Consider the following 14667-nt stretch of genomic DNA (forward strand, 5'->3'; position numbering starts at 1 on the left):
CTTCCCTCAAAACTGTTACAGGAGAGGAAACCCCAAATCTCTGACAGGAAACCAGGGCTTCATCTCCCTCTGTGCCTGAGCAAGACCAGAATCTGGACTCAGTGAGTCTTGTGCTCCCCCTGGTGGAGCCGCGCGCCCCTGCAGGGAGGTTTGTGTCTGGGCTCAGCCTGAGGGCCCCTCACTGTGTCTCCAGCACAGAAATAGGTGGCCGTGTCCTCGGTTGTCAGACTGGTCATTTTCAGATCCACCGTGGTCGACGAGGTTTTGGAGATGGTGAATCGGCCTTTCGCCCAGCTCGCGTAGTATGTGCTACCACTACTACTAATGATTCCGATGTATTCCAGCCCCTTCCCTGGAGCCTGGCGGACCCAGCCCATTGCATAGCTACTGAGGTCGATTCCAGAGACTGTGCAGGTGAGTGTCAGGGATCCTCCAGGCGTTACCAGGCGACCCCCGGACTCCTCCAGCGACTGACACTGGACACCTGCAAACACAGACGACATGGTCAGGACACTGTCACTCACACTCTCTGTGTCTCTCACTCACGTCCTCTCCCAGACTCAGTGCCCCACGTTCTCCATCATTACCTTTGAGCACAGCGACCAGGAGAAGCCAGCGCAGCCCAGTCTCCATGGTGAGCGTCTGTGTTGAGTGTGATCACTGAGTGGACACCTGGGAGTCCTGGGGCTGGAGCTCCTGTGCCAGAGCTGCAGGGTGAGGGCTGGGCTGGTTTTCATGGGCAGAGGGAGGCCCTATTTGCATGTGCTGCCCCTATATAGCAGGCATGGGGTCAGACGCCTCAGACAGGAGAGAGCCCAGGGCAGACGTGGTGACCTGGGTGTGTAGGGTGATGGCTATGATAGGATTCAGATCATGTGAATTTTTATGTTATCATTATGTTAAAAAGTTGAAGGCAATGACCTTGTTTCATTTTAATATGTGTGTATCCTTCATATCCAGTGTTAGCAAGATCATGTCCCTCATTTATTTAAATAACCATTAGTTCCTTATCATCTATATAAAAGATATTGGTACAGTGATAGAGAGAGAAGGGGTGAGAGAGACAGAAATGTAGAGATGGACAGAAAAGGTGACAATGGGAGATTTCTGCCTTTGGGTTGACAGCCCAGACATCCCAAATGCCTATGACCCCTAGAAGTTAGTCTTTCTGAACCCTGAAGCAAGGAACTGTGTCTGTAATTCCAACGTCGGTGGTAGGGGCTCCTTTGCTTGTAGCGTCATCTATAGTTTCTGATTATGCATTATCAGGAAAAAGTGTGGGAAGCCGTGAGGCTGGGCTCAGTCAGTTCTCTGATGGGAACTCGGGTGTTCCTAGTGGGGACTTAGCCAATTTTGTCCTAATGCCTGTCGCCCACTTTAAAACAGATGAGACTGCAAGTACATTTTTAAGGTTAACTATGTTTTTTTTCCTTATTCATCCATTGCCTGAAAGTTTAAAAACTGTTTAAACTGTTTAAAAATGTTCCTGAACACAGAATACTGTACATGGTAGTGGGGTGTAGTGTGCTACTGGAATGTGCATGGTAGAAATGGGCACAGATGAACTCACTGTCATGCACATTTCCACCTCCTTTCCATCACTCTTTTGGGAGGCCTGGAAACCTCAGTTCTAGTTATTCGTGGAACATGCTGTGTGTTGTGGTGAACTGAGTCAGCCCACTGTGGTGTGGGCAGAATTATTCCTTCCTGTGAGTGCTTTGTGCCCTGGTATCAGCTGCCCTGTGTTCCCCCTCTTCCCTGTTCTGTAACCATGACTCTGAGTTGAGGTCAAGCACTGGATATGAAGTCACTGAGTCACAATTCATCCACAGTCCTGGGTTCAGCTATGCAGCTTTGTTGACACTAGTTCAGTCTACAAAAAAGCAAGTGTGCATAAAACAGTGAATGGATCTTTCCCATTTGGACATGGAATATTATTCAGTATTAGGAATGAGATTGTTCTGTCATTAGGAAATGTGGGTCTGCCTGGGGCATACATACTAAAAGAAATAATGCAGGTACATGTGGACACATAGCATGTGACACTAGTTGTATATGCAGTCCACAAGCTTGAACTCACAGAGGTAGGCAGTGCAATGGAGATCACTGTGTACCATGACCCAAGTGTTTGTCCCCTTCCAGCCCCTTGGGAAGCTGGAGGAAGTTCCAGGCTCCTGGTTTCTGGCTGAGCCATCCTCAGTCTTAGCAGCCATTCAGGAAGTGAACCAGTGGAGGGAATCTTCTCCCTCCATCTGTTGGTCTCGTCATCTCTTGCTATAACACTGACTTTAAAATAAAATAGATACTTAAAATATATTGAAGATTAATTGTACATATGATTAGGAGCCTGTTTCTTAATGTTGAATGATCTCAAGCAACTGAATCCCAAGGGAAGAAATCAATTGTTTAAATGCAGTGATGATAAGGTGGTGACAGGAGCAGCACTGGAGTGAGCCTGAGGGATTCCTGCTCCCGTATCAGAATGATTAGTGCTGTGTCCTAGGTTGTTCCTGTTTCAGATTCCTGCCTAAGCACACCCTGGGAGGCCGTAGGTGAGGTTCCAAGCAGTCCCACGTGGGAACCCTGGACAGAATTCCAAGCACCTGGCTGTTGCCTGACCATGTGAATCTTTTGTAGCCATTGGGGAAATGACCCAGGAGTTAGAAGATCACTGTCAGTCTCCATCTCTTTGTGGTTTTGACAAATACATACAGACAAATTTTTAAGTAAAATGATAAATTCTTTTGACAGGCAGAGTGACAATGACAGAGAGAGACAGAGAGAAATGTCTTCCTTTACCATTGGTTCACCCTCCAATGGCCACTGTAGCCGGCGTACCGAGCTAATCCGAAGCCAGGAGCCAGGTGCTTCTCCCAAGCGGATGCAGGGCCAAAGCACTTAGGCCATCCTCCACTGCACTCCCTGGCCACAGCAGAGAGCTGGCCTGGAAGAGGAGCAACTGGGACAGAATCCAGCGCCCGACCGGGACTAGAACCCAGGGTGCAGGTGCCGCAGGTGGAGGATTAGCCTAGTGAGCTGCGGCGCCGGCCAATAAAATGATGAATTTTAAAATTTATGTTACACCTATAAATTTTAAAAGAAGATATAAAGGCAAGCATATAAAATGCTACAAATATGGGAATATCATGTATGTCCATGTTGGAAGCACATTGAGACATCGCATCGCTCCTGTTAGAATGGCTATTACCAGACATACCAGAGCTGACATGTTTTATGGAGGTAGAGAGAGATGATAACCCTGGTACAAGTCTGTGTCAGGTTAATTAGTAAAACCGTATGGAAAAGCATCAAAAACTGAGAAATAGAATTATTACATGATGTTCAAGCACCATTGCATGGAGAATGAATATGAAATCCCAGGGAGGTGTATATGTGATCTGCAGTCAGTGTGGCAAACTCCTCTGAAGTTGCTTGTTCATTTAAGGCACCATAATCAAAAGAGTTCACACATATGATCCAGTAACATCTCATGGAAGAAAGAATGGAAAATGAAGAAATGGACAAAGTTTCATTTTAAAAGGAAGCTTATATGCAGTGCAGAGAAAGAAATTCTGTAATTTTGGACAACTTTAATGTTCCTGGAGAAAAATGTGCCTAGGATAATATGTCAGTAAAAGTACACTCTGCTAACCATCCAGGCCAGGGAGACAAATGATATGTGATGCTACCTATGTGGGATAAAAGGATGAACAATAGCCAATCATGAAGATTCAGATCTCTGAATACTGGTGTTGTGTTGGCCAATGTTTTATGGAGATGATAAATAAAGGCAGTGTACTCAAGGCTTGGCAGCTGGAACCCAGGAGCAGGGAACTGCATCAGTGTTCCCACCTTGGTGATGGGGCCTCATAACAGATCCATCATCTACTGTCTTACAGGTTGCATTGTCAGTTACAAGTGTGGGAAATGTGTAAATGGGCTCTGTCCATCACTCTGATATGCAGCCTGGGTGTCTCTCTCTCTCTAATACTTATGAAAGACTCCAAATGGATTGATGACCCCAGTCAGCATAGACATGGAGTGAAGAGCAGGGACTCTGGACACATGGTCTCTGGGACTGGCTCTTCCTGCAGCTGTGATTCAGCCTCAGGACACTGGGCATCATGCTGGAGCCACAGACACAGCTCCCCGTGATGTGGACTCCAGCCCCAGAGTGTACAGCCACTGTGTGTCCCACTTTCTGCTCTCCCTGAACCACAGCAGGTGCAGGGGGTCCCACGACACTGGAGCAGAACCAGATCAGCTGGAAGTGCACACCCAACACTTTCCATTCAGTTATGACCTTGACTGCTGATGTCCAGTGCATTTCCCTCCTGAGATCAGGCAGGGAGCCCACAGGAGGGTTCCAGGACCTAGAGGATGAGGAAGTCCCTGTAGGCTTCCCAGGTGCCTGCAGAAGCTCAGCCTGAGACACAGCTGAGCTGCAAGACATTCCTGAGTGCTGTGACATTCACACAGAGACCACAGACTGTTCCAGGATTAAAGGGAAAATGGAGATTGGGTATAAAGTCTGTAGAAAGTGAATGCAGAACACCCACAGTTTAGAATAAGATGGTTGGTTCAGTTCAGCTCAGAGGCTGCTCTGACAGGAGGTAGGGACGACTTATAAAATTGAGGTAGCAAATCAAGACTCTCGCTCGGGTCTGTCTGGGTTTGAAGGGAAAACTAAAATTGTCCTAAAGTCGGCAGTGCCCTGAGAACGCTGCCTGAGTCAGACTGGACAACACTCACGAGGTCCCCAGATAGTCCTGCATCTCTGATCCTGGTGACCACTGTCATCGTTCACGAACCTGAATGTGTCCATTTAGGACTTTTTCCTGTCACATCAAGCTTCTCTACGTCAGTGGCGTCAGTGTAAGGGACAGAATCATGAAGTAGAAGTCTTCCCTCAAAACTGTAGGAGAGGAAACCCAAATCCCTGACAGGAAACCAGGGCTTCATCTCCCTCTGTGCCTGAGCAGGACCAGAATCTGGACTCAGTGCGTCTTGTGCGCCCCCTGGTGGAGCCGCACTCCCCTGCAGGGAGGTTCGCTTCTGGGCTCTGACTGAGGGCCCCTCACTCTGCCTCCTGCGCAGAAATAGGTGGCCGTGTCCGAGGCTGACAGACTGTTCATGAGCAGAGACACCGTGTTCTGGGTGTTATCGCTGGAGATGATGATTCAGCCATTCACCCAGCTCGCGTAGTCCGTGCTACCACCACTCCAAATGTATCCGATCCACTCCAGCCCCTTCCCTGGAGCCTGGCGGACCCAGCTCATGTCGTAGCTGCTGAGGGAGAATCCAGAGACTTTGCAGAAGAGTTTTAATATCCCCCAGGCTTGACCAGGCCTTCCCCGGACTCCTCCAGCTGCTCCTGACACTGGACACCTGCAAACACAGACGTCCTGGTCAGGACACTGTCACTCACACTCTCTGTGTCTCTCACTCACGTCCTCTCCCAGACTCAGTGCCCCGCGTTCTCCATCATTACCTTTGAGCACAGCGACCAGGAGAAGCCAGCGCAGCCCAGTCTCCATGGTGAGCGTCTGTGTTGAGTGCGCTCACTGAGTGGACACCTGGGAGTCCTGGGGCTGGAGCTCCTGTGCCAGAGCTGCAGGGTGAGGGCTGGGCTGGTTTTCATGGGCAGAGTGAGGTCCTATCTGCATGTGCTGCCCCTATATAGCAGGCATGGGGTCAGATGCCTCAGACAGGACTGTGCCCAGACTGATGAGAGTGTCCCAGAGCAGTCTGTCAGTGCACACTTGTGAGGCAAATGATACCTTTTGTGCTCTTATTGCACACTGAACCCTGTCTTGGTCCTTTTATGTGAATGGACCTACAACGTATATTCATGGGTTCCCTTAGGTCTTGGTCCATTCAACATTACAGGAGAAATCACCAGTACAGTGTGGATGTGTCCCCAGCTCCAGTGTGGTAAGAGGAGTCCCCAGCACCTTGATCTGTTCCCCTCACCTCAGGACTCAGCTCTGCCCCAGTCCACACTCAGCACTCACTGGGGCTTCCTGGTGAGGTCTGCAGAACTCTCTGCCAGCAGCAGAACAAGGAGCACTTTTGCTGGATTCCATTTTTGACAGAGAGATGCACAGGGGACCAGGTTCCACGCAGGTGCATCTGAGTGTGGTGTTCCACGTGCCGGTGTCTGTCTGTCCTTCAATTTTCTCTGCTGGTAAATTTTGCTTCTATGGGCAATGCTGTTGAGCTGTGATAGATACAGAGGCAGCTGCACATGTTGAAAGTGTGTGGTGAGTGCGACTCAGCTGTGCCTCTCTCACTCCTCATCACACCTATGCCAAGAGCAAATATCACATCCCACAGTGCTGCCCACTGCCCCTGTGTCACCCTGCCTCCGCCCACCTCCTCCAGTCACATTAAGTCCTGAGCCCCTTTGGGCTCCTTCACAATGGATTCATCCAGTTCATCCCTGAGCAACATGTAGGTTTTGTGGCAGAAGTTGATGGCCTTGAGTTTGCAGGTTCTGTGGGGCTCAGGTGAACGAGTTTTTCTTAGTTTTTAAGCAAAATATCTGAAAGTCCTATAAGAATTAAACTAAAAGTAAAGCAGAGTATGAATAGGATATTTTGCACAAATATGCAGTGTATTAGTCTTAGCTGTGTCATCAAATTTCATGGAAATAATAAATTGAAAGTTGCACTATTTAAGATGTGCACATCCCCCAGGGGAGTTCCAGGGTCTCATATGTGGCTCTGGTTCCCAATACCAGATTCCTGCTCCTGCAGCCCCAGGACCCAGAAGTTTATGGGAGGATATTTGGGCCCTGTCACTCTAGTGGATGCGCCTGATTGTTGTCCTGAAACTGGGCGAGGCTGGGAAGCAGACCTGGTCACAGTGACATTTGGGAAAGTGCAGTGAGTGGGAGCGGCTCTGTTTCTCCTCTCTGACCCATGTGTGAATAACTGAAAGTTAAGCCTTGAGTTACTGAAGGGTCTCTCTAAGGGCCGTATTCCCTTCAATGCAGGCAGCAACCCTCATGGCCTTGTCCCTCCCTAGAGCCCCTCTCAATGAGATCACTGGGTGGTGAGGTCCCCACATGCATGATGGGAGGCTCCGTGCATCAAGTATGGAGGGTAAGTTCCACCTAACATACAGCCTTCAGCTGCTCAGTTGGAGAGACCACACATGCACACCAAGCAGTGCTGGCTCTGCTCACGGCTCTGCAGGAACAGCATCCTCAGCCTCAATACCCCAGACCCTGCTCCTCTGTGTCCACTGAGTAGGAAAGTGATTCACCTGCAGGAGGAAACCATCATGACCAATGTCCTGGTGAAATCCTGTAGAAAATGTTCGTGAGCAGAGTCCACCCCAGACACTGTGCCAGCACTGATCCCCCAAGACACAGAAGTCTGCATCTTCAGGGAATGGCTCCACCCCCAAAGCTGAGGACTGGGGAGGAGAACCATGGCACGTGGGGAAGTGACAGTCGGGACAGGGTCCAGCAGCAGAGGGAGAGGACCTGGTGGGGGGGTGGGCTCTGCTGTGCAGGAGGGTAAGGACAGGGGGAAGGCCATACAGCTGGAGCACCAGTGCCTGCAGGAGAGCACTGAGTCAGGAGGTCTGATCAGGTGTCCTTGCCCCCAGCACTCCCCACACTGACCACCACTGAGTAAAACTAGCACAGGTGCCTGGGAGATGTGGAATGACATCGTCTCTGGGGAGTGCATCCAGTGACGACTCCCACCATGAGTGGATTCAATGTCAGGGCCTCATGGAGGAAGCTGAGGTCTCCAGTGCCCTGAACAGGACCACACAGAATGCTGGGAGCAGCCCGCTGGGGGTGGATGTGGTCTGTCCTCACACCATCAGTGCTGAGCATGGCCACAATGTAACAGCATTGACAGGGAGTGCACGGTCTGGCTGTTTGCAGAAATAGATTGTTCACTTCTGGGGAATCTGCTATGGAGGAGATCACAGTAGATCTCCTGGGTCCCCAGCTTCAGCACAGAGCACAGGGCTGCTAGAGTCAACCCTGGTCTCATCTGATGTCCTGTGTGGGGATGGGGTCCCTCCCATCCATGTTCACAATATTAGGATGCCTGAGGACACAAGATTCTCACTGTCTGATCCTGGACTTCCAGCCTCTACAGCTGTGAGCTCAATAAACCTTTTTGCGACATAACACCTCCTCTCTTGGGTACTGCATGATGGTACTAACAGGCAGAATAAAAGAGTCAAAGAACAACACTCAGCCAGTCCTCTGTTCCCACCTGAAACATAGAGTAACACGTGTCTCTGAATTTAGATGTAGAAACTCAGAAATAGTCATTTCTGTATCAGCTGAGAGAATTGCTTCAGATTCTGTAAGAATCCTACACGAGTGAACAATTGCATTTTTGCAGGAGACATTTAGTAAACACATGGGGTTGATGCAGCTATCCTGGTGAAGAGCAGAAAATTTGTTCATTCCTGATGATGACAGAGTTGAGAGAAAGCAAGGACAATTTTGCTTCCACAGAAGGAGGAGCATGGCTGAGAACAGGTGCGGGCAGTCCCTGGAGGAAGGAGTCGGGGTCTCTGGACACACAGTCTCTGGGGCAGGCCCTTCATGCAGCAGGGATGCAGCTCCAGGGTTGGATCATTGGTGGGCTCACAGGGACACAGTCCAGAACCACCTGGACTCTAGTGCAGACCTCACTGGGCTATCCCACCTGCTGGTCTCCCTGAGATGGAGACAAGGCCAGCAGAGTGTGGGGAACAAGACCTCTCCACACCCAGTGTTTTCCATGAGTCTGACCCCTTGCACTACCAATGGCCACCTCTGCTTGCAAATGAGAGCAGGTCCGGGATCCCAGGAGACGTGAGTGAGGAAGAGCAAGCAGGGTTTCTAGGAGCCACAGCCTGAGCCACCCCTGAGCTGCAGGTTAATCCCTGACCTGGGGTTTGGAGCACGTGGACCTCAACCTGTGAGTTCAGGGTGAGGAAGTGAAAGGGAGACGAGGGCACAGCTGTAGAGAATGGACATGGGAGCCCCAGGGAACAGGACCACGGGGTCAGCTCACCCCTCAGGGGCCCAGCTGTGCAGGAGGGGAGGGCATGGATGTGAAACACTGCAGCATTCATAGCCCCTGACCGGTTCTACACTGCCCCTGGGCTCTCAGCAGGGTCCCCGATGACGTCATCAGAGAATTCCATGGAGAGCTCTTCAGTGACTCGGGCTGGAAAAGCCTCCCCGGGTGCCCAGAGCTCCCTCAGGTCTCAGATGCTGGGGCCCCAGAGATGTCATTCATTCCTTCAAAACGACTCCATTTTCTTCATGTGACGTCTTCCCGTGATACCGAAACTTCTGCTCGGTGATTGGTGTTAGGGACAGAAGCATCCATCCAGATCGGAACTTAGGAAACAGTTACAGGACCACAAACCCCAATTTCCTGAAGGAACCAGCGATTCACCTCCCACTGCATCTGGGCAAGGGGATGAGTCTGCACAGTGCATGTGTGACTGGGGGAAAGTGCTATCAGAAACAAACTGCCAACACAGGGCTGACAGCACGTGCAGGAAATGATGGATAAAAATATACTCCACTACCTCATGCCATTTGTGAAAATCAGTGGTACATTGTACATTGAGAACAAAAGTGCAGAAAATGCAGAAAACGTCACTGTGGTGTAGCAGGTGAATCCTCCACCTGTGTTGCCTGCATCCCATAGTGCTGTGTGTTCGTCTTTCATTCTGTCTCTTGCTGATGCACCTGGGAAAGCAGAAAAGCATGGTCGTAGTGCTTGGGCCTCTGTGTCCAAGTGGGAGACCCTGAAGAAACTCCTGGCTCCTGGTGTCACTGTCGTCTGGGGAGTGAACCAGCAGGTGGAAGAACTCTTTCTCTGGGTCTCTTCTCTCTCTCTGTAACTCTGACTTTCAATAAATAAAAGAATCTTTTCTAAAAAATTACATTTGTAGCATCAAAAACACTTCAAAAACCTTGGAGGCAGTTTAGGATTCGGGTGAATGATGTCCACATAACAATATTATTGTTTTTTACTTTTTAATATTTGAAAAATTTTTAAGGAATACAAATTTCATAAGTACAACTTTTGGAATACATTTTCTCCCACCATACCCACCCTCCCACCTACATTCCCACCCCTCTTCCTCTTCCCTCTCCCCTTGCCAGTCCCATGCTCCATTAAGATTCATTTTCAATTAGTTTGTAAACAGAAGCCAACTCTATACTAAGTGAAGATTTCAACAATACACACACACACACACACACACACACACACTGAGAACTGGTTTTACAGTTAACTCTCATAATACAACTCATTGAGGACAGAGGTCGTGCATGGGGAGTTAGTGCACAGTGCCCCTGTTGTTAATTTAACAATTAACACTCTTACGTATGACATCAGTGACCACCCGAGGCTCTTGACATGAGCTGCTTAGGCTATGAAAGCCTTTTGAATCTACAAATTCTTTCAGTATTTAGACAAGGCCATAAGCAAAGTGGAAGTTCTCTCCTCCCTTGAGAGAAAAGTACTTCCTTCTTTGAGGGCCACTTCTTTCCCCACGGGTCTCACTCACAGAGAACCTTCATGTAGAATATTTTTGCCACAGTGTCTTGGCTGAAATGTTCTCATGGGCTTTTCAGTCAGACCAGGAAGACTTAGGTGCTGCATCAGAGGTCAGAGTGTTACTTAAAGCGATTGTCATTCTTTGAGTCTGCTGTGTGGACTGCTTCCCATGTTGGAACATTCTCTCCTTTTAAATTCTATCTCTTATTATTACCAGGCACTTGACCCTATTTATATGATCACTTTAAAACTTAATCCTACCTATATATTCACCTTAACACTCAATATGATCACTTTAACAATTACAATGGCATTTTTCCCACTAAGCTTAATGGGACTTGGAGCCCCGTGACAAGTGTTAAAACTGTACCCTCAGAAATAAGTCTGTAGGAAAGTATGCAGCACTATACAGCTTTACAGTTACAAACTTCCTTCCTCCCTCTCTTATTCCTATTCTTATTTTTTTACTGAGATCTCATTTCAATTGACTTTATATACATATGATTAACTCTATGTTAAGTAGAGTTCAATAAATAGTAAGAAGGAAAATAAACAAAAAACCAAATAAACAAAAAACTGTTCCTTGACAGTCAAGACAAGGGCAGCTCAAGCCATCACTTCCCTAGATTTCCTTTTGGGTGCTCTATTAGGTCTCACCTATCAGGAAGAACATGTGGTATTTGTCCCTTAGGGACTGGCTTATTTCACTAACTATGATCTTTTCTAGAATCATCTATTCTGTTGCAAATGACTGGATTTCATTTTTTTTTTACCACTGTGTAGTATTCGGTAGCATACATATCCCACAATTTCTATAACGTGGAGGTACAGGTATCTCTTGTGTGTAGTGAATTCATTTCCCTTGGGTAAGTTCCCAGGAGTGGGATTCCTGGGTCATATAAGGTAGGACTATATTCAGATTTTTGAGATATCTCCATAGCGTCTTCCATAGTGGCTTTACCAGTTTGCATTCCCACCAACAGTGGATTAGGGTACTTTTTCCCCCACATCCTCGCCAGCAATTCATGTTTGTTGATTTCTGTATGAAGCCATTCTAGCTGGGGTGAAGTGAAACCTCCTTGTGATTTTGATTTGCATTTCCCTGACCACTAGTGATCCTGAACATTTTTTCTATGTCTGTTGGTAATTTGGACATCCTCTTTTGAAAAATGTCTGAGTCTTGGCCCATCTCTTAACTGGGTTGTTTGTTTTGTTTTTTGAATTTCTTAATTTTTTACAGATTCTGGTTATTAATCCATATCCGTTGCATAGCTTGCAGATAATTTCGCACATGCTGTCAGATGCCTCTTCACTTGCCTGAGTGTTTTTTGCCACACAGAGACTTCCCGATTTGATACAATCCCATTTATTAATTTTGGCTTTGACTGCCTATGTCTCAGGTCTTTTCCAAGAACTCTTTACCTGTGCCAGTGTCTTGCAGGGTTTCACAAATGTTCTCTAATAACTGGATGGTTTAGAGTCATAGATTTAGATCTTTAATCCATGTTGAGTGGAGTTTTATGTAAGGTGTAAGATAGGGGTCTTCACTCATACTTATGCAATGCATAATAATTTAAAAAGTGAAAAGGAATTTGATGATTCCCTGTAAATTGGAATGACGTAGTCATGGATTTGAGGGAATGAGCTTGTTAAAATAGGCAAGCTACAATGTGATTCACAGATTCAATGCATTTCCTGTGAAATAGCCTGACATTTTTTCCAGGAAAAGGAAGAAAATTCTAGAATTCACATGAAGAAAATCAAGGTTTGTGATGGCAAAGCAGGAGGCTTCATCACATCTGAGCTAAATCAAGCCTGGTGCTGGGATAAGATAGACACCCAGAGCCCTGGGACAGAACAGAACCTAGAAATAAAGGAACACGTTCTGAGACTGTGAGTTCTGAGAATGCACGGTGACAAAATCACAGGATGGGGATGGGTTTCCTGTCGTTACCTGGGGTTGGGGAAACTTGAATGCACCTGAAATAATTCAATTACGATGTCATCTCATACCACATACAGAAACAGAGTGAACTTGAGGAATGCCTTAAAAGCAAGAGCCGAGACAGTACAGTTCTAGAAGAAAACACTGGACAAAAGCATGCTGACATTGGTTTGGGCAATGGTATTTTGAAAATCTCCAAAGTACAGGCAACCAAGCAAAAATAGGCAAAAGAATATGGATCCAACCACAGAGCTTCTGCAGAATAAAGAGAGTGATTGAAGAACCAGGAGTCGCCCGCAGATGGGGAGAAAGTATTTTCAGATCACACCCGTGGGTGCCAATGTTGTGGTCCCGCAGGTTAACCTGCCATCCCCATGCAGCATCACTCAGCAGCATGGCTTCAGACCCTGCTTGCTGCACTTCAAATCCAGCTCCCTGCTAATGGACCAGGGATCTCTGTCAATGATGACTCAAGTGTGTGTCCCCTTCAAGCCTCGTGGGAAACTGGAGGAAGTTCCAGGCTCCTGGCTACAGTCTTGCCCTTCCCCAGCCTTTGCAGCCATTCAGGAAGGAAACCAGTGGATGGAAGCTTCTCTCTCCCTCTGTTGGTCTCTTCCTCTGTTGCCATAACACTGCTTTTCAAATAAAATAAGTAGATATTTAAAAGAAATGAAAGATAACTGTACATATGAATAGGAGCCTATTTCCTAATGTTGAATGAACTCAAGCAACTGAATCCCAAGGGAAGAAATCAATTATTCAAATGCAGTGACTGACAAGGTGGTGACAGGAGCGGCCTTGAAGGTATCACATGGGATTCCTGCTCCTGTATGGATGCTTATGTTTAGGTCCTAGTTTGGGTCCAGTTTCAGATTCCTGCCAATGTGCACTCTGAGGGGCAGTGCGAGAATCTGAGTTAATCCCATGTGTGAGACTTGGACTGAATTCATGCACCTGGCTATGATCTGACCCAACTCCTCTTTTATGGCATCTGGGAAGTTACCCAGGATTCAGTAGACCACTGTCTGTCAGTCTCTGTTGCTTTTTCTTTTTGGACAAATACACAAATACAAGTTTTAAAGAGGTAAAAGTATATGTGTAATTTTTAAATAAAATATATAAAGGCAAACATATAAAAATGCTTTATATGGGATCATCATGCATGTGCATGTTGGAGAAACAATGAGATACCCCATCCCTTTGTTAGACTGAGTATCACCAGACATACCAGAGCTGACACATGTTGTGCAGGAAGAGAGAGAAGATAACCTGGTAAAGGCTGGAGTCAGGTAAATTAGGAAAGCTTTCATGGAAAACATCAGAAGCTGAGAAATAGAATTATCACAGGATCCTCCAACACCATTCCTGGTAGAAGGAATATGAAATCCCAGGGAGGAGACCACGGGATCCACAGTCACTATGGCAAACAGCTCTGCAGTCCCATGTTCAATTAAAGCAGCGTCATTCTCAAGAGGTCACACATATAATCCAGTGAAATTAGCCTTGAGGAAGGATGGATAATGGACAAATGGACAGAGTTATATTTTAACAGGAAGTTTATAAGGCAGTAAAGAGGAAGAAATTCTGATGTCTTGGATAACTTGGATAATGCTGAGAATAATGCCTAAGCATAATGTGTCAGTAAATGTACAGTATACCATCTAGTCCAAGAAGACAGATAATATGTGATGCTAGTTACATGGGAAAAAAGGATGAACTCATGGAGACATAATACAATTGTGAAGACCAAAGTCTGAGTGTGGGGGTAACAGAGGAGACGGTGGAGCAAGGTCAGAGTTTCAGTCCCACAGGATCCACACACTGAGGGATCTACTGTACAGCATGGTGACAGAGGTTAAGAGAATATTGTGTCTACAGAATTCCAACACAGGAAACTGACATTCGACCATGGGAACATGTGGATTTTGTGATGAGCATGTCAATAAGAATGACTTCATAATTCCATCAATTTGATACAGTCATTTTTGAACACATATCATTTATCTCATGTCTATGTTCAGTTATTATTTATCAAACATTTATGAAAAGGAAATGACAAAATGGCCAACTGCAGATTAAGTTCTCTGAATACTGGGGTTGTGTTTGCCAATGTTTTATGCAGATGATAAATAAATGCCAGTTCATTCAAGGACTGGCACGTGGAACCCAGGAGCAGGGAAC

The 14667-nt window shown here is 46.9% G+C and overlaps 1 gene segment (V, D, J or C); it reads right to left on the bottom strand.

Moving 5' to 3' along the window:
• Positions 1 to 67: 67 nt before the first annotated feature.
• Positions 68 to 14667, bottom strand: part of LOC149120180 (Ig heavy chain V-A1 region BS-5-like) — a 480385-nt gene continuing 465785 nt past the window's right edge. Inside the window, 1 exon segment of the V gene segment in view lies at positions 68 to 484. Coding sequence covers positions 99 to 484 — 386 coding nt within the window.

The sequence above is a fragment of the Oryctolagus cuniculus genome, chromosome 20 (genome assembly GCF_051225735.1).
Source record: "Oryctolagus cuniculus isolate XC-2025 breed Fujian yellow rabbit chromosome 20, ASM5122573v1, whole genome shotgun sequence".
NCBI lineage: Eukaryota > Metazoa > Chordata > Mammalia > Lagomorpha > Leporidae > Oryctolagus > Oryctolagus cuniculus.